Below are 24,739 nucleotides of genomic sequence, written 5' to 3'. Positions count from 1 at the left end.
TATTTATTTATTTATTTATTTATTTTTGCTTACCTTTCAATTTTTTCTTCTCTTTTCTTTCTTTCTTTTTTTTTTATTGAGTAGAAACTTTGTATAGATACATCATGTGTTAGTTACCATCATTCCCTTCCTCCTGGTCCCCACTCCACCGAGGGCCCTCCTTAGTGGACTTGCTGGTACTCACCATGGGGTTGTGGGTTATGAGTTGTGAGAACAGCAGTCAGCCATTGTGGGGGGGTGATCAATGCCTCTGGATATTTGATTTGGGGGAATTCTTTCCCACATTAGAGGTAGATTTTTTTGTTTGTTTGTTTTTGTTTTTTGAGGTACAGTTTCACTCTAGTCCAGACTGACCTGGAATTCACTATGTAGTTTCAGGGTGGCCTTGGACTCATGGCAATCCTCCTCCCTCTGCCTCCTCAGTGCTGGGATTAAAGGTGTGCGCCACCATGCAGCTAGATGTAGATCTTATTCAGGGATCTGAGCTACCTATGGCCCAGTGCCCGAGCCTCACCTGTGGACTTCTGCAACCAGTCTCTGGGTTCTTAGTTATGCTGCCATTTTGCTCTATAACATCCAGGGATGACACGGTTGGCATCAAATACCATATGCCCCTTACCACTGGCATTCAGGGCAGTCACTGCGACCCGTATAAGTACTAGGTCACATGGGCCTTTGGGGGTGCCTGTACCTATCTCTTCTGAGGGCTTTCAAGGTCACTGGGCCCTCATAAATAGACCACCATCTTGAGTGATGTGGTCATGTTGTGTTCTCCCTGGTTGGTGTTAATTAAGCTCACCTAGGTGAGGAACAGACATCCCTTGTGCACTTTTAGCTGGGCATGGTGGCACACACCTTTAGTCCCAGCACTTAGGAGGCAGAGGTGGAAGGATCACTGTGAGTTCAAAGCCAGTCTGAGACTACATATTGAATTCCAATTCAGCCTGGACTAGGGTGAGACTGTTCTTCAAAACAAAACAAAACAAAACAAAACAAAAACCCCTTGCTTATTTATTTATTTGTTGCCTATAATCTGGATGCAGGCAATGAAAGGGGGGAAGAGATCAGTTCTAGGAATGCAATGACTGTGGCGTAGAGTTCAAGACAAGGCACAGTGGGGAGTAAGGTTACTCTATGCTGTGCTGTACATCCAATGATAAATGAAGCATAACCTATCATTTATGAGCCAGGTGTGGTAGTGCACGCCTTTAATCCCAGCACTGCAGAAGCAGAGGTAGGAGGATTGCCATGAGTTCAAGGCCACTCTGAGACTCCATAGTGAAGTCCAGGTCAGCCTGGGCTAGAGTGAGACCCTACCTCAAAAAAAAATTAAATCTGGGCTGGAGAGCTGGCTTAATGGTTAAGCGCTTGCCTGTGAAGCCTAAGGACCCCGGCTCAAGGCTTGATTCTCCAGGACCCATGTTAGCCAGATGCACAAGGGGTACACGTGTCTGGAGTTTGTTTGCAGTGGCTGGAGGCCCTGGCGTGCCCATTCTCTCTTTCTCTCTCTGCCTCTTTCTCTCTGTCTGTCACTCTCAAATAAATAAATAAAAATGAATTAAAAAAATTAAAAAAAAATAAATCTATCACTCATGGTCTTTTATATACTCTGGGTAAATGCAGAAGTTGTGATTATTACCCAAGAAGTGCAATTGGTAAAATCTTTGTGAGACCAGAAGTCAGTAACTATACAAAGTACAATATATGATTCATTGTACAAGGCCCTGGGCTAGAGGATTCATATTATTTCAGTAAATCATGCCTCAAAGAGCCATGGAACTGACATAACATCATTGTAATAATATTGGTGCTTTTTTTTTTCCTTGAGGTAGGTTCTTATTCTAGCCCAGGCTGACCTGAAATTGACAAGGTCTGGCACATTTGATACTAAAGAAAACAATGGTTAATTCCCGGCATGGTGGCACGTGCCTTTAATCCCAGCACTTGGGAGGCAGAGGTAGGTGGATCACCATGAGTTGGAGGCCACCCTGAGACTATATAGTGAATTCCAGGTCAGCCTGAACTAGTGTGAGACCCTACCTTGAAAAAACAAAACAAAACAACAACAACAACAAAGCAAAAACAATGATTCTTCAACCAAACAAGAGGAGATATTATCTAGATACCAAGAAGGATCTTTACAAGCACTGACTGGACAATGAACACTACCATTATACCAAATGTTCTTCAATAAATCATGTACCACATGGACCTATGAATTTTATGATACATCTTTAATCAAATTGTTTATATAGGGCTAGAGAGATGGCTTACCAGTTAACATGCTTGCCTGCAAGGCCTAAGGACCTAAGTTTGATTCTCCAGTACATACCTAGGCCAGATGCACTGGGTGGCACATGCATCTGGAGTTTGTTTGCAGTGGCTAGAGGCCCTGGTGCACCCATTCTCTATCTGCCTCCTTCTCTGTCTCTCTCTCTCTTTCTCTCTCTCTCTCTACATACATATATATATATATATAGATAGATAGATAGATAGATAGATAGATAGATAGATAGATAGAGATATATATATCTGCCTCTCTATGTATACACACACACACACACACACACACACATATCTCATTCTCTCAAATAGATAATAAAATAAGATATTTTTAAAAAATTTGTTTATATAGACAAGCACCCTACTCCATTTCCCCACTCCTCAAAAAAAAAAAACAAAAAAACGTGGGAGCCAGGCATAGTGGTGCACACCTTTAATCCCAGCACATGGGAGGCAGAGGTAGGAGGATCACCATGAGTTCAAGGCCAGCCTGAGACTACAAAGTGAATTCCAGGCCAGCCTGAGCTACAGTAAGACCCTGCTTCAACCCCCCGCCTGCCAAAAAAATTACCTGGGATTTGGTGTACCTTGGCGGGGGGCCTAGAACTGATATTTTGGTAAGAGTGAGAATTATGAGATGGAGATAATCAGGAACTCATCTGGATTTATAAGGAAGAGGTCTGTACTCAAAATATGCCAGAAAAATGCAAAGAAAAGAACTCATTGCTGTCCTGCTTTGAATGTCATTCATAAAGGCTGAAAATGAAAAGTGGAATTAACACAGATTTTTTTTTTTTTTTTGTGAGGTATGGCTTCTCTCTAGTCCAGGCTGACCTGAAATTCACTACATAGTCTCAAGGCACCCTTGAATGCATGATGATCCTCCTACCTCTGCCTCCTGTGTGTTGAGATTAAAGGTCTGGGTCACCATGCCTCGCAACACAGAAAATTTTAGGTTGGAAGTACAGCCCAGTGGTAGAGCATTTACTTACTCTACCTGACCCTGGCTTCAATCCCCTGCAACAAAATACTAAACAAACACAAAAACAAGAACAAAACAGGAAGGTTTTCTCTTTGTACTCAGCACTGGAATTTATTTTGAGGTTATATTGTTAATAGATCCATGGTTCAATTTTTTTAAGTTGTTGCTCAATAGAGTAAAAAAGAACAAACATGTTCAAGGACTTTTTAAGGTAAAGAACAAAGTGTGGAGATTTTACAACTGCAAATCTGTGTAAATATTTCATTCACTAAGTTAGTTAAATAACATTTCTGCATTATATATTCACATGCTATAGGAAAAACCTAACACCAAGAAAAAAATATGAAGCAAAAAATACTTTCTAATTCATGTGCCAAGGAAACAAAACTTTTATCTTGTCTACAAGAACAAATTCATGGCAATGTCAAAATCCCGCAACAAAACAGAAATCACTACAAACATATTTCTGGAAGATAATTTTTCAGTGTTTGTCTGAAATGGTCACCTTACCTTTTAGACTAGCATTTCTATAAAGAGACCTATTTTTTTCAAGGTAGAGGTTCACTCTAGCCCAGGCTGACCTGGAATTTACTATGTAGTCTCTGGGCGGCCTCGAACTAACAGTGATCCTCCTTCCTTTGCCTCCCGAGGGCTGCTGGGATTAAAGGTGTCCGCCACCATGCCTGGCTGAGACATTTCTTTAATAAAAAATATACTTGTTATCTTTCCTCTTGGTTGCCAAAAGATAACAAGTATAACATTGTCCTAGCATGTTCCATAACCAAATACCACAGACTGGGCAGATCTCAAGTGATGGGAAAATCTAAGGGGAAAATGGAGGTGGGAATGGGAGACAGGGAGATGGGGGAAGGGAGGGGCAGAGGGAGGATAAACAAAAACTGAGTCTTACCCATTTGAATGCTGTTAGTGCCAACCCTACACTTTTTAAAAATATCAACAGCCCTGAAAAATATGAAAGGCAGCTTTGAAGTATTGATTCTAAACTTAGATTAATCGTTAATGTGCATGTGTCTCTGCATACATCATTTCTTTTTGATTTTCTGGCCAACAAGTGCTTCAAATTGAATATTCTGAATACGACTTATAGCTGCCAAGGCACGCTCAGGAAGCAACCTAGAATAAAAGAAAATATGAAAAATTTCATTTAAAATCTTGTCACATGTTCTTTTCAGTTGTCAATTAAAAAAATTCTCTGAAGGTTAGCTAATCTGCATTTGGTTTTCCTCTATCTTTACTTCCTTCTTAGCCTTTCTTTCTTTTTTTTTGGTTTTTTGAGGTAGGGTCTCTCTCTAGCCCAGGCTGACCTGGAATTAATTCACTATGCAGTCTCAGGGTGGCCTTGAACCTACTGTGATCCTCCTACCTCTGCCTCCTGAGTGCTGGGATTAAAGGTGTGCATCACCATGCTGAGCTCTCCTTAGTCTTTCTATGGCCTTTTTTTTTCTTTTAGCACTGATAAATACCACTTTTTAATGCTCTCATATTAGTAAAATTGTACAATTATATCAATAATGATCTAAAATGCAGATCTGAGCTCATTGCTAAAACTGTCAGTTCTGATGCCAAGAGCTCACAGAGATGCTACAACAATAGGATTCATCCCTTCCTCCCTATGTTTTTAATCATATGCTGGATACCTATTATTTTATAAACAGACAAACCAAATAACTTACTGAGAAAGTATCAGCCTTCTATAATGAAGGGCTGGAACTATGAGGAGGATTCACATGGGCTGTGTGAGAGGAGAAAGCAGAGAACGGACAACTGACTAAGCCTGGAGAAGGGTTTAGTAGATCAATAAAACAAGAGTATGAGTGAATGTAAGGAGGCAGCTTTCACGGGGTCTACAAAGAAAAGATTTTTAAAAATCATTTTGGTGTTATTTACTAGAAAATTTACTTCCCCGCCAGCCATTGACATAGGGGACTGGAAGGTGGGGAACTGAAGCAAAGGGGCAGGGAAGATCTGGCTAGAAGGACAAGGGTAAGAGTCTGTGTAGGCCCTTTGATCATGCACCCAGAGAAAGCTACTTGGTAGCCACTGAATCTGGTCATAAAATGTCTCTCTGGCAAAGGTGTTAAGTGCAATGAACATTGACAAGATGTCCTATTGCTGGGTAATGAGTCACCAATACACAATGTAGAAGATTATGAGACTTTTGAGTCTTTCTTAACTGGGACACTGTGCTCCATTTCTGACAGAAAGTTATGTTTCTCATCTTGTCTTACACATGTGTGATCTGATTTCAGAATTTTTCAAGTTCAGTTATGAGCTGTTTTTATTCCTGTACAAAATGAGTTTTATGGGATTGTACTGTCTTGGGGCTCAAGAGCCTGGGAAAGTAGAAAAGGAAAGTATTCTATTGTGAGGTTTTTTACTGTTAAAGAACTGATATAAAATCACTTGGAAATGGATTGTGAGACATTTAAAGGTGCATAGTTTTATAAAGACCTGTGAAAATTGAACACCAAAAACCTCTCTGCTGATGAGGGAAAGAAAGAAAAAGGAAGAAGGAAAGAAAAAGAGACACAAAATGCTAATAGGTATTTTAAAAAGTGTTCAACTTCCAGAGCCATCAGGGACAATGCAAATTAAAATGACTGAGATTCCATGTCACTGCAGTCAGAATGCTATCATCAAGGAAACACATGACTCAAATGTTGGGAAACACGTGTTGGGAAAGAGAATGTCCTGGTGGAGTTTAAATTGGTTTAGCCACTATGGAGTCGGATGGAGTCAGTGTGATTTCTCAAAAGACAAAAAAAAAAAAAAAAGAGAGAACTACCATAGAATGTAGCTATACCTCTCTTGAACATATTCCCAAAGGACTCTACCAGAAAGGTACTTGCTTATTGCTGCTCTATTCACAATGGCAAAGAAATAGTATCAACCTAGATTCACCAACAGATGAATGGATAGTGAAAATATAGTACATATACATATTGGAATTTTATTCAGCCATAAAGAAAAATGAAAATGGGCTGGAGAGGTGGTTCAACAGTTAAAGGCACTTGCTTACAAAACTGTATGGCCCAGGTTTGATTCTCTGGTGCCCACATAAAGCCAGATGCACAAAGTGGCTCATGCAACTAAAATTTGTTTGCAGTGGCAAGTGGTCCTGGTACACCCATTCTCTTTCTTTATTTTCTCTCTTGCAAATAAATAAGTAATTGTAAAAGAAGAAAAATACAGTTGTGAAATTTACAGGAAAAATGGATCTATATGGAAATTATCAACTTAAGTGAGGTAGCTCTGACACAGAAAGACAAACAATAAATGTTCTCTCTCATATATCCTAACTTCTAATTTTTTAAAAAATATTTTATTTATTTAAGAGAGAGAGACAGAGAGAGAGAGAGAGAAAAGAGGCAAATAGAGAATGGACATGTCAGGGCCTCCAGCCACTGCAAACTCCAGACACACGCACCACCTTATGTATATAGCTTTATGTGGGTACTGAGGAATTCAACCTGGTCCCTTGACTTTGCCGGCAAGTGACTTACCTGCTCAGTCATCTTTCTAGCCCCCTAGCTTCCAGTTTTTATATGCCTATATTTACGTGGTAGTGAGTGTGGGTATAGGTCATGAAACTAGAATGGGTACCATGAGAAGGTGAATGGAGATTTTAAGGAAGGAGTTGGGGAACATAATGAGACATGAGAGTCGAAAGGGTAACATAGGAGGTAGAAGGGTACAAGTGTGGGGGGTTGGAAGATGGGAGGGAGGAGTGTGGGAGGAGTGTCTACCACAACAAAGCATGCGTGAAAATAAAATTTTAAAAAAAGCCCATGGGGCAAGGGAGAAGGGGCCTATGCATGCAACCTTTTTATAAAAAAAAATAAATTAAAAAAGTAAATTTTATAAAGATTCATAGTGTGAACTCTAAAGTAAAAAATAAAGCAGCAAACAGTTAAACCAATAAAATAAATAAAATGAAAACACCAAAATATTCAGGCAGAAAAAGAAAACAAAAGAACAAATGTAGATGGGAAAATAGAAAACAAATAGCAAGACATAATCTTTAAATAAAGTACTGTAATAACATTAAAAGTATGTGTTCTAACTATGTCAATTAAAAAGAAGAGATTATTAGGTTGAAGTTAAAAATAAAACTCACAAAATCCAACTATACCATGTCTAAAAGAAACACAAAATAAATATAGTTAAAGAAACAAAGGGGTTAATAAAAAGGATAAACTCTATACAGGTAACATCTACCTGAAGAAGCTAGAGAGGCTAGGTTAACTTTAGACTACTTCAGACAGAGAATGCTATTAGTGGGACTACAGGAGACAGACAGGGAAAAATGGCTCTTGACAGGTGACTGTATTCTAACCCAAGATGACGAGGAAGTGACCCCACTTCCTCTTTCTTCCTGGCCTGGGTGAATTTTCCCTCTTGTGGGCTGGTTTGGCTGGCTATCTAGTACCTGCTCAGTGTTGAGCCAACCAGCGCCTTCACCTTCATTTAAGCTGACCAATCATGGATACTGGACAGACAGGCTTTACTCATTCCATAAAAGTCCAGTTCCCATAGGGAGTGTGGGTTTTCCAGCACTGAAAATTCCTTCAGCCTAGAGGAGCCTGTGCTTTCTGCTTTCTTTCCCTCTTGCTCTGGAATATACTATTATTTTTAAGCACTTCCCTGCCTTTTAATTTCTGAATCAGCAGAGAAAACAAATCCAACACCCCTAGGCTAGCTGTCACTAGGGATAAACAAGAGATAAAAAAGGTTACTTCAAGCCAGGCATGAGGGTGCACATTTTTAATCTCAGTACTGGGGAGGCAGAGGTAGGAGGGGTTGCTGTGAGTTCGAGGCCAGCCTGGTACTACAGATTGACTTCCCTGTCAGCCTGGACTGGAGTCAGAACCTACCTTGGAAAAACCACAAACAAAAAAAGTCACTTCAAATTGACAGTAGTCATCTATTCTACATGTTTATTTACATATTAATAGAGTTGAAAATCTATGAAGTAAAAACTAACAGAAACACAAAGAGAAATAGCTTTATAATTATTATTGGAGATTTCATGATCTTAATAAAGAAAAAAGTCAATGATGTAATGATATAGAAAAGCTGAACAACTACATCAACCAATTTGACCCAATGGACATGTCTGGAACAATTCACAACAGCAGAATACTCATTCTGTCTAGTTACACATGGAACACTTACCAAGATAGTTCATGTTCTGGGCCATAATACAGGTCTGAATAAATGTAAAGTATTCAAGTTATACTTTAATTTATACAATGGCAAGTCAACCAGAAATGAATTCTGGAAAGGGCTCAAGAAAGATCTCCAAGTATTCAGAAAATTTAAAAATAATTTCTAAACGCCTTATGTTACAAAAGGGAAACTAGAAAGCATACTGAACAGAATGTAAATGAAGTAGTATATTGAGAAAAAACTGTTAGCAATATATACCTACTTTTGAAAAAATATGCCTTCAATGGAATATTATTTATCTTCACAAATGAAGGAAATTGTACAATGTATAACAACTTGGAGGAACCACAAGGATTTTATGCTAAGTGGCATAAAAAGGAGTCACAGATACTCTTCCTGCATCCACTGTATATGGTATCTACAGTGGTCAAATTTGTAGATCAGACTGGAACAGTGGTTTCCAGGGGCTGAAGGAAGGAGAAGCGGTGAGATGCTATCAGTGGGTAGAGTTTCTCATCAAATAAGATGAGGAAGTCCTAGAGACCTAATGTGCAACTTCAGAACCAGAGGTTCTAGCAAGTACAATGGGCAGGACAAAACACACACACACACACACACACACACACACACACATATACTGGAAATAACAGGTGGAAGTGTCTTTTTCACAGGTAATAGGATTGTTCATGTAAACACAATCTGTTAGAATCTATCGAAAAGCAAGTTTAGATCAAGGCATGATGGTGCACTCCCTTAATCCCGGCACTTGGGAGGTAGAGGTAAGAGGAATGCTGTGAGGTTAAGGTTAGCCTGGAACTACAGTATGAGTTCTAGATCATCCTGAGCTAGAGTGAAACCCTATCTCAAAAAAACAGTAAAGAAAAACAAGTTTAGTATAATACAAGATTAATAATGTTGCAGAATATAACATCAAAACTCAAAAATCAAATATATAAATGCCATTTGTAATTGCATCAAAATCATAAAATACTTTGTGATAAATCTGATGAAAGAGAACAAGGCTTGAACCAAAAACTATGAAATATTGACTAAGGGTTTTTTTTTAAGGTTTTAAAAAGAAAAGAGATAATGTGTTCTTAGACTTGATGACTCAGTATTGTGAATATGTCACTTCCACTGGGTCATGTATTCAATACAGTCCCAATCAATAACCCAGTAGGTTTTGTGAAAATAGAGGCTTTACTAATTGTTACTGTGCCCCCCCCTCTTTTGTTTTTGTTTTGTTTTTCAAGGTAGGGTTTCCTTTAGTCCAGGCTGACCTGGAATTCGCTATGTAGTCTCAGAGTGGCCTCGAGCTCATGGCCATCCTCCTACCTCTGCCTCTGCCTCTTGAGTGCTGGGATTAAAAGCATATGCCATGACACCTGGCCCTTGTATCTCATTCTTTTTAAACTGTCTTTCCTTTAGTTTGAATAGAAGTCATCAAAGGTTGGGCAGAGATGACAGATGTGTTAGGTAAAAGGTATCAAGGAAATGATTCAGTTTTTGCTTTTCAAGAGTGAGTAACACAGGAACCCAGGAAATTTAATTGTTCACTCATGGACAGAGTTCCTACAGCAAATTTCAAAACTGAAAGTCCAGCCAGGCATGTGGCACACACCTTTAATCCCAGTACTTGGGAGGCAGAGGTAGGAGTATTGCTGTGAGTTTGAGGCCAGCCTGAGATTACCTAGTTCTAGGTCAGCCTGGGTTAAAGCGAGACCCTAATTTGGAAAACAAAAACAAAACAAAACAAAGAAAAATGTAAGTCTGTTCATAACAACATTCTTCATATGTTTTAGGTGTTCTGTGCTATACTTACTTCTCCAGTATGAAAGAAATACTGGCATAGGATGGAACAAAAATCATTTTCTTGTTGGTAAGTATTCCATCTATCAGACTTCTTGCTACTTCATCTGTCTCTAATACAGGCCATAATCTGTGAATAAAAAGAAAAAAGCGATTTATTTCTATTTAAAATGTGTTTATGTTAGTGCTAAGGACTAAACTCAGAACTTTGCACACACTTTACACTGAGTTAAAATTAAAAGCCCAGCCCCTCAATATATAGTGGTTTTTTGAGGCTGGGTCTCTCTTTAGCCCAGGCTGACCTAGAATGCACTTTGTATTCTTAGGATGACCTTGAATTCACAATAAGCTTCCTATCTCTGCCTCCCAAGTGCTGGGATTAAAGGTGTGTGCCACCATGCCCAGCAATTTTAATTAATTAATGAATGAATTAATTAATTCATTAAATAATTTTGGGTTTTCAAGGTAAGGTCTCACTCTAGCCCAGGCTGACCTGGAATTCACTATGCAATCTCAGGGTGGCCTTGAACTCACAGCGATCCTCCTACCTCTGCCTCCCAAATGCTGGGATTAAAAGCATGTGCCACAGTGCCTGGTTTAATTTTTTAGTAAATGAAAATTAGCCTATCTTTTTACCAAATTTGGAGTTAGGATTTGAAAGATTTTAGGATTCACTGCACAAATGCCACCTCCTTCCTTCCATCACCTCCCATGTTTTATCACAATCTTATGCTTCATACCCACAAGATGTGCTTCTCAGCATACCCAGGCAAAATAATAAAATGGTTGCTAGCAGTAAGATGGTAAGGGATAGAAGAGCCACAGAATGAAAAGATATGGGCTTGATCATAGGTCACCTGACAACTCAAGTCCTTTTGGATGCCAAGAGAATTCCAGGCTTCTTGCCTTGCATAGCTATCCCATAAAGCTGTGTTGTTTTGAAGGAGTTTAGTACTTTAGATTTGCCTCTGACTGGAACTATTCTGCTACTACTTGTGAAACACTTTTAAAATGCATACAAACCCCTACCCCTCACCCTTAGAGCACTTTCCTGCCTACTGAATCAGAATCTCACAGAAATAACCTGTGAATATTTGCTTTTCATGGAAGCCCAAGTAGTGACTTTTTGGGACAGGAAGGTTCAGAAAATGCTAGAGTCCTTTGTGTTGGCCTCAAAGTCAATGTCATGAAATGTAGCAGAGTCGCACATACCCAGACCTTTCCATATACAAGGAGAGTGAACCACTAAGGGAAAGAATATTGTTCATTTTGGAAGGCAGTCAGGATGGCCAAGTGGTCTAAGATATTGTTCATTTGGAGGTTCATCAGAGGAGAACAGGCCCATTCCCTTTAGCATGCCTCTTCAGCACACCGCATCCCAAGTCCACCCACTGCTAACTGCCTGGATGAAAGAATACCAGTTTTCTAATTCAGTGGTAGCCGATCACTACTGTTTATCCTTAGTGCATTTCCCCTTTCATTTAGTTTCAAGGTGAAACATAAAGCGAATGCAATATTAGCAAGAATTTTTTCCTTTTTTTCTGTATCCTAGAAGTTTCTCATATATTTTTCATATCAGCTTCTCATGCCATATATCATCCAAATGTGATTTTTGACCTCACCTTGTGCTTGGGTTTTTGGTGAACCCAGTGTTCACAAAAACTGGGCAGAGACATGAGGTTTTGATGCCAGTTTTCCCCATGGCTTCAAGTTCTGCTGTCAGAGCTCTGTGGAAACCAACAGCAGCAAACTTGCTTGAACTGTAAGAGAATCATGAATCACTGTTAGCTACAGGGTGGGGGGGGGGGCATCATTTGCTTTAACAAGAAGATCCCAAATCTACTTGGGATTTTCCTGAGAGATAAATGACCATTCATTCATTTTCATTTTCTTATAATGATTAAACAGAATTCAGAAAGTACTTAATTTATGTTGTCTTCTTTTTTGGCACTGGAGATTGAACTCGGGGCTCTGTAAATGTTAAACGTTCACTCTACCACTGATCTACACCTTTGGCATTTGTACCTAATTTCATGTGTGTGTGTGTGTTCACCTATGTGAGTGTGGGCATCCACATGCCACAGTGTGTGTGTGAAGGTCACAGTGCAACCTTGAGTGTTGGTCCTTGCCTTCCACTTTGTTTGAAGCAGCATCTCTTATTTTTGCATTCTTGTGTCAGCCAGGCTATCTGGCTTGGAAGCTTCTGGGAGACTCTCCTGGCTCCTCTTTCCATCTTCCCATGGGCATGCAGGAATTATAGGTGCACATTACAGGGCCTGGCTTTCTAAGGATGCGGATATCCGAACTCAGGTACTCATACTTGCATAGGAAGCATTTTATCCACCTGTCCAGTACTATCCTGTCCCTGGTTTTTTAACTGGCAATGACAACAAACAAACAATAACTTTATAAACTAACTTAAGGTTCATGTTTCCACCCTCCACACAAAGTTTGTCCTATATTCCAGTCAATGTTTCAAATATTTCTAAAGCAGATTTTATTACTGTTTTTGTTTTTAGAAGTAGGAGCCAGGGAAAAACATTTTAAATATGAAACTAATATCTGTATTGAAAAGCTTCGGTGAGACTGCGCATTCCCCCTCTCTCTCTTCCTGACTGAGTTGAGAGGTTCTCTTTGACTCTGGTGGCCTCACTGACTTCTTCATTTCCTTCTGAGAATCTGAGGCTAAGGGACTCCAGGTGGTACGTGTCTGTGTGTGTGTGTGTGTGTGCGTGTGTGTGTGTGTGTGTGTGTGTGCGTGTGTCTGTGTTGCCAGCTCTCAAAACGTGACTCTGTTCTTTGCTTCTCTGATCTATCTATACAAGTGATGGTTGTATTTTTGACACAGTTAACAAAAAATTAATTTTAAAGGCTGGCTGTTTTATTAAAGAGGAGGAAAAATGGAAAATTATTCCATTCCATTGTGTTACTACACATATTTTTTATTTTAAAATTTATTTATTTGCATGCAGAGAAAGACAGAAGACAGAGAGACAGAGAGAACAGCTTTGCCAGGGCCTCTAGCCACTACAAACAAACTCCAGATGCATGTGCCACTTTGTGGATCTGGCTTTACCTGGGTACTGAGGAATCAAACCCAGGTAGTTTGGCTTTGCAGGCAAGCTACCACTGAGCAATCATTCCAGCCCTGTTTCTACATCTTTTAAACATTACAACAATAGAAAATATTTAATCTGTGTAATTCTTATTTGTGTTTTGAGATGACAGAGACAGCTTGTAGATGTCATGTGTGCACAATGGCTGCCTGATCTGCACTGAAATTAATTATCAAGTGGCCACATGAAGTGTCTGAAGTGTATTTACTCTATGCCTAAACTTAACTTTGAATGTGTATATGTAAATAAGTAATAAATCCACAAACTACCTATGTACTCATCAATATTCATGTGTTGCAAAATGTTTCTGAGGTTATTATACAATAAAAGTGGGAAAATAAGATGAATTAGCAGAGCTCAAGGAAGGATATTTTGCAAACAGTATATCTTTAGAGTCTCTCTTTAGGTGCTTAATAGGGCATAGGGTGTAGTATCAACATCTGTCAATATGGTAGAGGTTCTTTCTCTCTCTCTTTCACATACATACACGTGTGTACGCACACACACACTACTGCATAAGCATACTGGCTCTGCTCCAGAGGCCACACTGATTGGCTTATGTTTGGCACATAGGCTGTGGTACTAATCTATGTTCATTATGTTCATTGGTATGTTTATTTCTTAGTGTCTGTGTTCCATGATTCTTTTAGCAACATCTACTTATTCTAGGGTATTATGGAAACATACTTGGTATGATTGTTTTCTTATATTACTCTGTGGAGGAGTTTTCAGAAAGTGGAAATATGTAAACAAAATTAAAGCCAATATCATTGCTTGAGAAGGCATTTTAAAACTTGTTCTGGGCTGGGGACATGGCTTAGCAGTTAAGGCAGTTGTCTGCAAAGCCTTAAGAACCAGGTTTGATTCCCAGGGACACATGTAAGCCAGATGTACAAGGGGCACATGTGTCTAGAGTTTGTTTACAGTGGCTGGAAGCTGTGATGCATCCATTCTTTCTCTAGCTGCCTCTTTCTCTCTGCATGTCTCTCTTAAATATTTATATATATATATGTATATATATATATACACACATATATATATATGTATATATTCTTAAATTGTTTTAACCTACTATATAATTTATGTACATCCAAGTTACCATACTGTGAGCATTGGAGTCTAAAATATAATCCTTTAAAGATGCAGAAATAATAGCATTACTGGCAAGTGCTACTTACCAATATGGGATGAGGTAAGGAATCACTCCATGGCCACACACTGAAGCCACTGTGACAATGTGGCCATAGTTTTTTCTCATCATTGATGGAAGAAGTGCTTTTGCGATCTTAAGGTCCATGCAAAGAGGAATAATGACATGCATATTAGGTTTCCATATTAGGTAGTTTTACTTTTGATAAGACAGAGGGCATTTGAAAGGAAATGAAATATTCGCACTATTCTGTGACTACATCTACCAAAATGACAGAACAGAAAAAGCAAACCTGTGATGGTTTGAGCACAGCAAAGAGTGGTGTGACATGTATATTTCAGGACAAGAACCTGTATTATTGTTCCTTCTTGATCACTTTGGAAGGAATTAACCATGTCCTTTCTGAAGATGTCATCTAATTATTTTTTTATCACTGGGGATTAGAACTTGGGTGTGGTGGTTTGATTCAGGTGTCCCTCATAAACTTAGGTGTTCTGAATGCTAGGTTCCCAGCTGATGGAGATTTGGGAATTGGCACCTTCTGGAGGCAGTGTATTGTTCGGGATGGGCTTATGGGTGTTTTAGCCAGTTTCCCCTTGCCAGTGTTTGGCACACTCTCCTGTTCCTGTTGGCCAGAGGGTGATGTCCACCCTCTGCTCATGCCATCGTTTTCCCTGCCATCATGGAGCTTCCCCATCAAGCCTGTAAGCCAAAATAAACCTCTTTTCTTTCCCACAAGCTGCTCTTGGTTGGGTGATTTCTACCAGCAATGTGAACCTGACTGCAACACTGCGCCTCACCATGCTAGGCAAGCGTAGTGCCACTGAGCTCTGAACAATATTATGCAGGGGGAGAATCAGTGTTGCCAGAAGGAATTCCCTACGATAATATAGTATTAGACGAGCCTTGGTCTTGTGATTTTATTGTTTCAGTTGGAAGGACTGAAATCTGTACTTGTGTCAGGGCAGTTTGAAAGAGTTTTGTACTGACCCACAACCTTTATATATTGTGGGTAGATTCACACACACACACACTCTTTCTTTTGTAAAATTATGTCTATGTTTTTAGAAATATAAAAAACCCTTTTCTCCAAAAAACTTTACTGTTTGTGAGAACTATCAATAATATTTGATAAAATTTTGTAGATTCACCCTATGTTCATTCTTAGAGCCAGAATTACCAAACCAAACTACCCGAAAAGTCCTGTAGGGATAAGGAATATTTATGGTTGGTTTAAAGCTGTAGGTTTTGTATAATCTGTTATGCAGCTACAGACAACTAATATACGGGGTCTCTGAGTAGTCTGGTGTGCATGAGAGCCAGATCCCACTAGCATACGTAGGAAGCTTGGGAAGGATCTCTTCTAGTATTCAGGTCTGCTCTTGGGTCTATAAGAGCATCGAGGCCCTGAAAAATTCATTCATTCATTCATTCATTCATTCATTCATTCATTCATTCATTCAGGACAAGAACCTGTATTATTGTTCCTTCTTGATCATTCAGTCATTCTCTATGAAGTCCTGCTGAAATTCACACTTCAGTCTCTCATAAACTAGCCAATTAGAAGTGTTCTGAGCCATGTTTCTAAGTTTCAGCATTTCACAAGTCTAGAACTTATCTCAAAGTTTTTACCCATAAGTGCCACCAACCCTGCATATATCTAAATAGTTACTTCTAATATCTTTTGTCAATAAAAACAAAGAAAATTCTATGAAGGGAGGTCACAAATGGATGTACACTTTACATGTTCAATCTAAAGCTTGAAAAACATGTATCCAAACAACCTTCACAAATATTTGAACAAGTCTCCACAAATATTTGTTGGTGACCCGGTATATGGCATGCTTTGTGTGAGATATGGAGGGTAAACAAACCAAGCAGCTTGCATTCCAGTGTGATGTGTCCACATGAACTCTGTGACCTTCTGCTAGACTCTGTGGCTTTTCTACCCAAACAAATGTGGTGATTCTTTGCTTAAGGAAAAGATATTGCCACCCAATAACACTGTGAATGAAATTATGAACTTCATGTACTTAAGAGGAAGTGTTAAACATGTGCAAGCCAGAAATGCTTCTACTCATACTAACCCAAAAATGGCCTAAGATGTTGACCTCAAATGTTCTGGTAATCTCTTCATCTTTGGTACTAAGAAGATCAGCGGGATATATGGCTCCAGCGTTATTTACCAGGATGGTCACATCACCCACTTCTTTCTTTACCTTTTAAAGTAAACAGAGAGAACATGGGATATGTTATTCAGACTCAAACTTTTGGGACTGATTTCATCCAGAAATAAGATTTTTGTTTTGTTTTGTTTTTCGAGGTAGGGTCTCAGTTCAGGCTGACCTGGAATTCACTATGTAGTCTCAGGGTGGCCTCGAACTCACAGCGATCCTTCTACCTCTGCCTCCTGAATGCTGGGATTAAAGGCATGCGCCACCATGCCCGGCTAAGATTTATTTTTTAATTCTAGTGAGTAAAGTCTTTTGGAGGTCAGGCATGAAAGAGCTTCTAGCTAAAGTTGTTTTTATTAATATAAAACCTTAGTACCTGGTGTATTGTGAGTAGTGTGAAAACTTATGAATAAAATAGAATTAATATTTATCCCAATAAATCAACATATGAGTCCTGGCCAAATATGTTTAAAGTGCTTACTGAGTAACTTGTTCTGACACCTTCTGGCCACATGACCTTTGTCTGAGTGAACTTTTCTGAGACTTAATTTGCCTTCTATAAAGGAAAGCTAATGGGATTATTTTTTTAAACATTTTTTTAAAATTTTTATTTATTTATTTATTTGAGAGCGACAGACACAGAGAGAAAGACAGATAGAGGGAGAGAGAGAGAATGGGTGCACCAGGGCTTCCAGCCTCTGCAAATGAACTCCAGATGCATGCGCCCCCTTGTGCATCTGGCTAACGTGGGACCTGGGGAACCGAGCCTCGAACCAGGGTCCTTAGGCTTCACAGGCAAGCGCCCAACCGCTAAGCCATCTCTCCAGCCCCTAATGGGATTATTGAAACAGATTAAGGAACACAATACTTTATTTGAATGCTTGCTTCATTGTAAGCACTTAGTTACTCTTTTTCAAAATTTTTATAATTATTGATTGTACATATTTCATGGGAGACTAGGTTAGCACACAAATAAATGGGAACTTACAGAGGAAACAAAAGAAAAAATTACTGCAAAAGTAATAACGCTAACACATTGGGTCATGATACACAGAGACATTTCTCCTACCCATAACTGAGGGCTAACTCCACAATGCATGACCCATATACCTCAACAAGGAGGGGTCGGGGGAGGGGGTAGGACATGGACGAGCCTAACAATGGTACCAACTTGACTGTATTCACTGAGTACAAAACTAATTAATAAAAAATAAAATAAAAAAGTAATAAGGCTAAAAAGTAGAAAGAAATTGATTTTCCTACTGATAAGTCTTTGGTCATTTACTTTGGGCCACTGCTCAAAACTCCACATCAGAACAGATTCATTAACAGTATAAAATAGTCACAATGGCCAGAGCTGAGTGGGTTACATATACATAGATATCTTTATTATTATTATTTATTTATTTGGCAGAGAAAGAGGGAGAAAGAGAGAGAGAGAATGAGAGTTCCAGGGCCTTCAGCCACTGCAAACAAACTCCAGACATGTGTGCCCTCTTGTGCATCTGGCTAACATGGGTCCTGGGGAATCAAACCTGGGTCCTGTGGCTTTGCAGGTAAATGCCTTTACCACTAAACCATCCCTCCAGCCTGCGTCTTCCTTTGTTCACATAGCTGAAATCAGGCAATCCTAGAACATTTTTTCATATTCCAACTTGGTGTCAGTGGATGCAAAATCACGTGCAGGCACTCACCTGATCCACGGAGCTGTAAATCTCCTCCCTGTTACTGCAGTCGACCACGTACGCATGCACTGTGGCCCCTAATTTGCAGCATTCAGCTGCAGTTTCCTCAACACCACTCTGTGATTACAAAGAAAAAAAAGCAAATTCAGGAAAAAGTAGAGGAGAAGTCATTAAAGGAGAATTTAAAAAAAAAAAAAAAGTTTTCAACATATCTCCGTAATGGTAAGAAAATGTATTGAGATGGTTTGCCTAACTTGCAATAAGATCATCTGGCCTTTCTGCCAGCAAAACAAAAAACATCATTTTTTATGTGTGTATTTTTGTAGTTGTCTATTTTTGCAGCTTTAGGCAGTTTGTCAGGAGCAGGCTGCTTTCATAGCTTGAGGGTGCTCTTGGAGAGGCTGCTCTTCAGAGTCAAAGAAGGAAAGTTTGCCCATGGAGCAAGAAGGGAGACTCGAACCTGAGCACCAACCAGAGCTGGCAGTAGAGTGCTGGGCAGCAACTCTAACCTGTGTGCTTTTGCAGGCTTCCCTCAACAGATTTGACTTACCCTTCTGGGAGGGGAGGAGAAAAACCATCTCTATTGGCAGGAGTGTTGCATGGGGAGACCATGAGCCTACCCTAGGAGATAGAGAGCATATGCTCCAGGAGCTTTGGAGCAAAACTCTTCTCCAGGGGCTTTTGGAGCACGGCTATTTGGCTGGATTCTCATTTAGCTAACAACCTTGCACAAAAGTCTAGGGTATGCCTGGTGTTGCATGCTTTTAATCCCAGCACGTGGGAAGCAGAAGTAGGAGGATGGCTATGAGTTCAAGGCCACCTTGAGACTACATAGTGAATTCCAGGTCACCCTGGGCTAGAGTGAGACCCTACCTTGAAAAAGAAAACAAAATATGGGAGTGGTGGTGCACAGCTTTAATCCCATCACTCAGGAGGCAGAGATAGGATTCCCATTAGTTCAAGGCCAGCCAAGACAACATAGTGAATTCCAGATCAGCCTGGGCTAGAGCAAGACCCTGCCCTAGGGGAAAAAAAAAAAAAATCTAGGACGCAGCAACACAACCACTTACTTTTATTTTTTATCCTCAGTTAAAAAGCCCTTAAGATAAAATTGTCCTAATGCCTAGTTGTGTGTGTATGCGGTATACGCGCGTGCGCATACATGCATGGGTGGTTCTTTTCTCTTTTGAGCTTTTGAATTAGGATCTCACTCTGTAGCCAGGGCTATCCTGGAATTCACTATGTCACCTAGGCTAGCTTCCAAATTATGTCAATCCTCCAGCCTCACCCTTCTTGGTGCTGAGCTTATAGGCATGGGCTAACACATCTTGATGTTTGTTTTTTAACCAGCATTTCCAAAAAATTATAATTCTCTCAAGTTTTGACATATATTGAATTGTGTGTGTGTGTGTGTGTGGTGGGGGTGGGGTCAGTGTGCACATGTGTTGAAGTCAGAGGTCAGTGTCGGGTATCTTCCTCAAATGGTGTTTGTCTTATTTTTTGAACCAGTCTCTCACTGAACCTGGAGCTCACCAGTTTGGCCAAACAAGCTAGCCAAAAAGCCACAGGGATCCTCTTATCTCTGCCTCCCCAGAGACCACATAGAGTTGCTACCATGCCTGGCATTTATGTAGGTGCTGGGGAAATAAACTTGGGCCCTTATGCCTGTGCTATGATTTTATTGACTAAACTGTCTTCCTGGCTTCTTTGTTGACTTTTCTAGAAAACGTTACAGGACTTTTAAAGTCACACTTGTTCTTCTCACAACTGCAAATCAGTACCTAGCTCAGGCTGGCCTTGAAACTGGCAGCAGTTCTCTTGGCTTGGCTTCTTAAATGTTGAGATTACAGATGTGAGTGACCGAACCCAGCTAATAGTGATCTTTCTGAGCCTGGCTTATTTTGCTTAGCATGATGCTCTCCAGTTCCACCTACTGTCCTGCAAATGGAATGATTTCAGTCTTCTTAAAGGGTGACTACTACACGCCCTTGTGTAAATGAGCCACGTTTTAATTCTTGATTCATCTGTTGATAAGACACATGGGCTGACTCCAGGACTTGGCTGTTATGTCACTGTATTCCAAAAGCAGCACTTTAGATTCACCCCAGGTGAAACTGCTGACATGCTCCCCATCCTTGGATGCAAAAGGAGCCAACTATAACAGCAACCTAGTCAGCCCCTCCCTGGACCTGAGAAAATCTGAGTTACATTTATAGCCTCAGAACTAGTCATTTAATATTTTAAATGTTTGATCATAACATTCACATTCAAGGACTCAAAGAGAATTCACAAGGTCAGGTTACTTATTCAGGTAAAAAGAAACAACAAATAAGCATTTAAAAAAACATGACTTCTATAGTTTTACTCTTCTCTTGTTTTTGGAAATTTTAGAGAAATGTAATACACAGTGGTATCTTCCTGTAAGACACATCTGGAAAGAGACCTTAAAGCTAGATTTTTATCAAGGCTTTTTTGTATACTTATTTATATTTTTGGGAAGTGCCAGAGAAAAATGGTTTTCTCAAATTCTAGAAGGCTTTATTTTCATCTCTTCAAAAGAGTCAAATCCAGTCCAAATCAGTTTGGTGTTGTGCCTATATCTTTTAAGTAAAGATACATTAGTGCCGGGTGTGGTGGTGCATACCTTTAATCCCAGCTCTTGGGAGGCAGAGGTGGGATTACTGAGAGTTCGAGGCCACCCTGAGACTACATAGTGAATTCCAGGTCAGCCTGAGCTAGAGTGAGACCCTATCTCAGAAAAACCAAAAAATAAAAATAGCCGGGTGTGGTGGTGCACACCTTTAATCCCAGCACTATGGAGGCAGAGGTAGGTGGATCACCATGAGTTCATGGCCACCCTGAGACTCCATAGTGAATTCCAGGTCAGCCTGGGCTAGAGTGAGACCCTACCTTGAAAAACCATAAAAAAACCCAATAATAACAACAAAAAAAGATACATCAACTTTTTCTTAAATTCTCCATTAGAGGAGAGCATAGTTCCTTAAAGACAAAGCACATGTTTGAAGGTCCTCCACAGGCAGGTGTCAGCTAGGCAGGATGAAGAGCCCCCAAGAGGAAAACTTTAATGGTAAGTAAAATCTCATTGCAATTTGTGGCAGTTCCACTTCACAAGCAAATGCTTCTTGTTTTCCCAGTCATAACCACTCTACCAGCCATATGTTAGTCAAAATGCTTTGAGTTTCCATATAGTTCTGGGATCAAACCCAGATCCTTGCCCATGCTGGGCAAGTGACACATCACTGAACTACATCCACAGTCCATTGTTTTCCAAATCTTAAAATCCTGTGAAAGTTTTCTTTTGGTATATATTTCTATGGCGTTCTTGAAATTTCTTTGTATTAGGGAAAATTATATAAGATTACAGTTACTTCATATTTATGTTGGGTAGTTAAGAACATTTATAAATAAATAGGAAATCAAAAAAATTTGAATGTCCAAGAGAAAATCCAACAGTCTTTCCATAGACTTAACCCAAGGAATATTTCTCAGGTGCCAGAGATGATTTTTAAGCACCTAAAACATTCACCTATTTAATCCTCTTGCACAGGACCTGGTAATTTTTTTCTACAAAAGGTCAGATAGTAAATACTTTAGGATAGTGAGTGTGAGACTCTCAGGGTTTCTGTTGTATATTCATGGTTTTGATATCCCTTTAAAAGTATAAAATTTGGGGAAATGTTTTAACTTAGTGGTATAGGGCTTGCCTTGCATGTATGATTATATGGGCTCAGTCCCCTAAAAGTCAAAATCAATTAAACAAAACAAGCTGAATAGGCTGTGTACTTGCCAAATCTGGCCCAAAGCAGTTGTTTGTTATGGTTCTTGCCTGCCAGTGACTTATAACTCCTTTGCAGAGATTTGAAGAAAAAAAAAAGTAAGTTAAGAAAGATCATATGAGTCGTCTAATTTCAGCAACTTGGAAGGTGCCTGACTGGTTTCTGCTTCTGTTAGCAACCCAGCATGCCATGGTATTAAAAAATGACCACTTTGCTTTCAAATATATTCCCTTTGTTTAACCAACCTGATACCTAACAGCATCAGAGGCCTCTAAGGAAGTATTTTGTTTTTATTGATTTTTATGCAAGCAGAGAGAGAGAAGAAAGCCAGAGAGATAGAGAGAAAGGGCACACCAAGGCCTCCAGCCACTGCAAATAAATTCCAGATGCATACACCACTGTAATTAGCTTTACATGGGTACTGAGGAATTGAACCTGGGTTATTAGGCTTTGCAGGTAAGCAAGCACCTTAACCACCAAGTCATCTCTCCAACCTTCTAGGGAATTTATTCAACATTGGAAAAGAAAACTATGAGGAGCAGCTGATGCAATTAAAGAGACATGACATACTTTGTGGCTTCAAAAGATGGGCAGGACTATATTTTACCTTATTAATATCCCACAGAACCAGTCTGCTTTTCCGTTTTGCAAATTCATAAGCAGTCAGCCGGCCTATCCCATGTCCAGCTCCGGTAATGAGAACCGTGTCCCCAGCCACAGATTTTCTTCTCTTGGGAATGAAAAACTTCACCACTGACTCTATGTAGGCATAGACAATGACGAGGAGGAGCAGGAGAAGATCCAGGACGATGTGCATGGCTTTGAGCTGCTCTCGCCCCCTGGCTCTGCACTTGTGTGCTCCTCAGAGCCCAGGAGAAATGTGCCCCACATTATGAGCTAGCACAGAAGAGGCAGGCTTTGTCTATGTCTTCTGAGAGGCCAGATACACCAGGGGCTTTAGAACTGATGCCAGTTGCTAATGTAAACTCAGTGCAGCCCAAGAGAACTGAACAAATGTGCTCTTTGGACTCACTTATCTGACAAGCAAATTGTGTACCATGTTTCAACATGAAATGTCACCTTTCATGGTAGTTCCAGAAATACTGCTCTCTTTTTGTGAAGTGTGTGTGTGTGTGTGTGTGTGTGTGTGTGTGTGTGTGTATGTGTGTATGTGTGTGTGTGTCGAGATCAGAGGGCACCATCCACCATTTAAAAGAAATTATTACTTTATTTGACAGAGATTGAGACTGAGAGAGTGGGAGAATGGGCATAACAGGGTTTTCAGCTGCTGCAGGTGAACTCCAGACACATGCATCACCTTCTGCATTTGGCTTACATGGATCCTTTGGCTTTGCAAGCAAATACAAAGCCATTTCTCCAGTCCCCACCATTTTTTTGTTTGAGGCAGGGTTTCTCACTGGCCTAGAGCTCACCAATAAGACTAGACTGGTTGGCCAGTGAGCCCTAGGAATCCGCTTGTCTCTACCTCCCCAGTGCTGGCTATACAAGCACTTGCCACATGCCTCACATTTTTTCAAAATGTCTTAATTTCATTTATTTATTTGAGAGAGAGACAGAAAATGAGGCATGCACGTGTGAGAGGGATACATACAAAGAGACAGAGAGAGAGAGAGAGAAAGGGTGTGCCAGGGTCTCCGGCCACTGCAAACGAACTCCAGACACATGCGCCACCTTGTGCACCTGGTTTATGTGGATTCTGGGAAATCGAACCAGGGTCTTTTGTCTTTGCAGGCAAGCAACCACCTTAACTGCTAAGCTATCTCTCCAGCCCACGCCTCACATTTTTATGTGGGTTCTAGGAATTGAACTCAAGTCCTCATGGTTTACTGACTTAGCTATCCTCCCAGCCTTGTTTGTCTATGTATAAGGGGCAGGGAAAGAGAAAGTAGAAATATTATCTTAAAGAAAATTAAAATATGGACCAATGAAATTTAGCTCTTTGATTCATTTATTTAGCCGTAATACTGTATTTCAGTGGGTTGGTTGGTTGTCTTACATATGATTCTCCTCTCTCTCTGAAAACCTCCTGGGTTTGAGGAACATATTTTTAAACCTTTTTTTTTTTTTTTTTTTTTTGCAGGAGGGTTTCAAGGTAGGGTCTCACTCCAGCCCAGGCTGACCTGGAATTCACTGTGTCATCTCAGGGTGGTCTTGAAGTCATGGTGATCCTCCTACCTCTGCCTGCTGAGTGCTGGGATTAAAGGCGTGCGCCACCACACCTGGCATTTTTTTAAAAAACTTTTTATCGACAACTTCTACACATACAGACAGCATGTCATGATTACAATCCCCTCCCACCACTCTCTCTTTCCCTCTCTCCACTGAATCCTCTCTTTTCACCTCATCTCTCTTCTATTTTGATGTCATCATTTTTTCCTCCTATTGTGCAGGTCTTGTGTAAGTAGCATCACTGTGAAAAAAAGTAAGCTATATGAAGTGATCTGTTCTCTTTTTAACAATATTGGGGGAAAAAACCCTTAGACCAGTTGTCAGAAATCTCAATGTTAGGGGGATGCATTTATTCAGTGTAGA

At 40.0% G+C, this 24,739-nt stretch overlaps 1 protein-coding gene across 2 annotated transcripts; it reads right to left on the bottom strand.

Moving 5' to 3' along the window:
• Window positions 1-4,308: 4,308 nt before the first annotated feature.
• LOC101606685 (17-beta-hydroxysteroid dehydrogenase 13) lies at window positions 4,309-23,003 on the bottom strand. Of its 2 annotated transcripts, XM_004661601.2 has the most exons (7): window positions 22,794-23,003; window positions 18,399-18,506; window positions 16,618-16,749; window positions 14,559-14,665; window positions 11,887-12,024; window positions 10,278-10,394; window positions 4,309-4,399 (listed from the first exon to the last, which is right to left on the bottom strand). In XM_004661601.2, the coding sequence occupies exons 1-7, from the start codon at window positions 23,001-23,003 to the stop codon at window positions 4,309-4,311; spliced, it is 903 nt and encodes a 300-aa protein (XP_004661658.1). The 2 variants fall into 2 exon arrangements, with proteins under 2 accessions (XP_004661658.1, XP_045000263.1); XM_045144328.1 differs by lacking the exon at window positions 18,399-18,506.
• Window positions 23,004-24,739: the final 1,736 nt, after the last annotated feature.

This window comes from Jaculus jaculus, chromosome 2 (assembly GCF_020740685.1).
Source record: "Jaculus jaculus isolate mJacJac1 chromosome 2, mJacJac1.mat.Y.cur, whole genome shotgun sequence".
In the NCBI taxonomy this organism is placed as follows: Eukaryota; Metazoa; Chordata; class Mammalia; order Rodentia; family Dipodidae; genus Jaculus; species Jaculus jaculus.
The sequence above is the reverse complement of the archived record's forward strand: the minus strand, read 5'-3'. Positions and strand labels throughout refer to the sequence as shown.

Bases quoted from the DNA above. Each gene is read 5' to 3' on its own strand.
- LOC101606685 (XM_004661601.2), bottom strand. From the start codon at position 23,003: ATGCACATCGTCCTGGATCTTCTCCTGCTCCTCCTCGTCATTGTCTAT. The intron at 12,025-14,558 runs GTAAGTAGCACT...ATTCTCTTACAG, and splicing joins CCTTACCTCATCCCATATTG to TTCAAGCAAGTTTGCTGCTG. The intron at 4,400-10,277 runs GTAAGTATAGCA...CTTTTATTCTAG, and splicing joins ATTTCTTTCATACTGGAGAA to GTTGCTTCCTGAGCGTGCCT.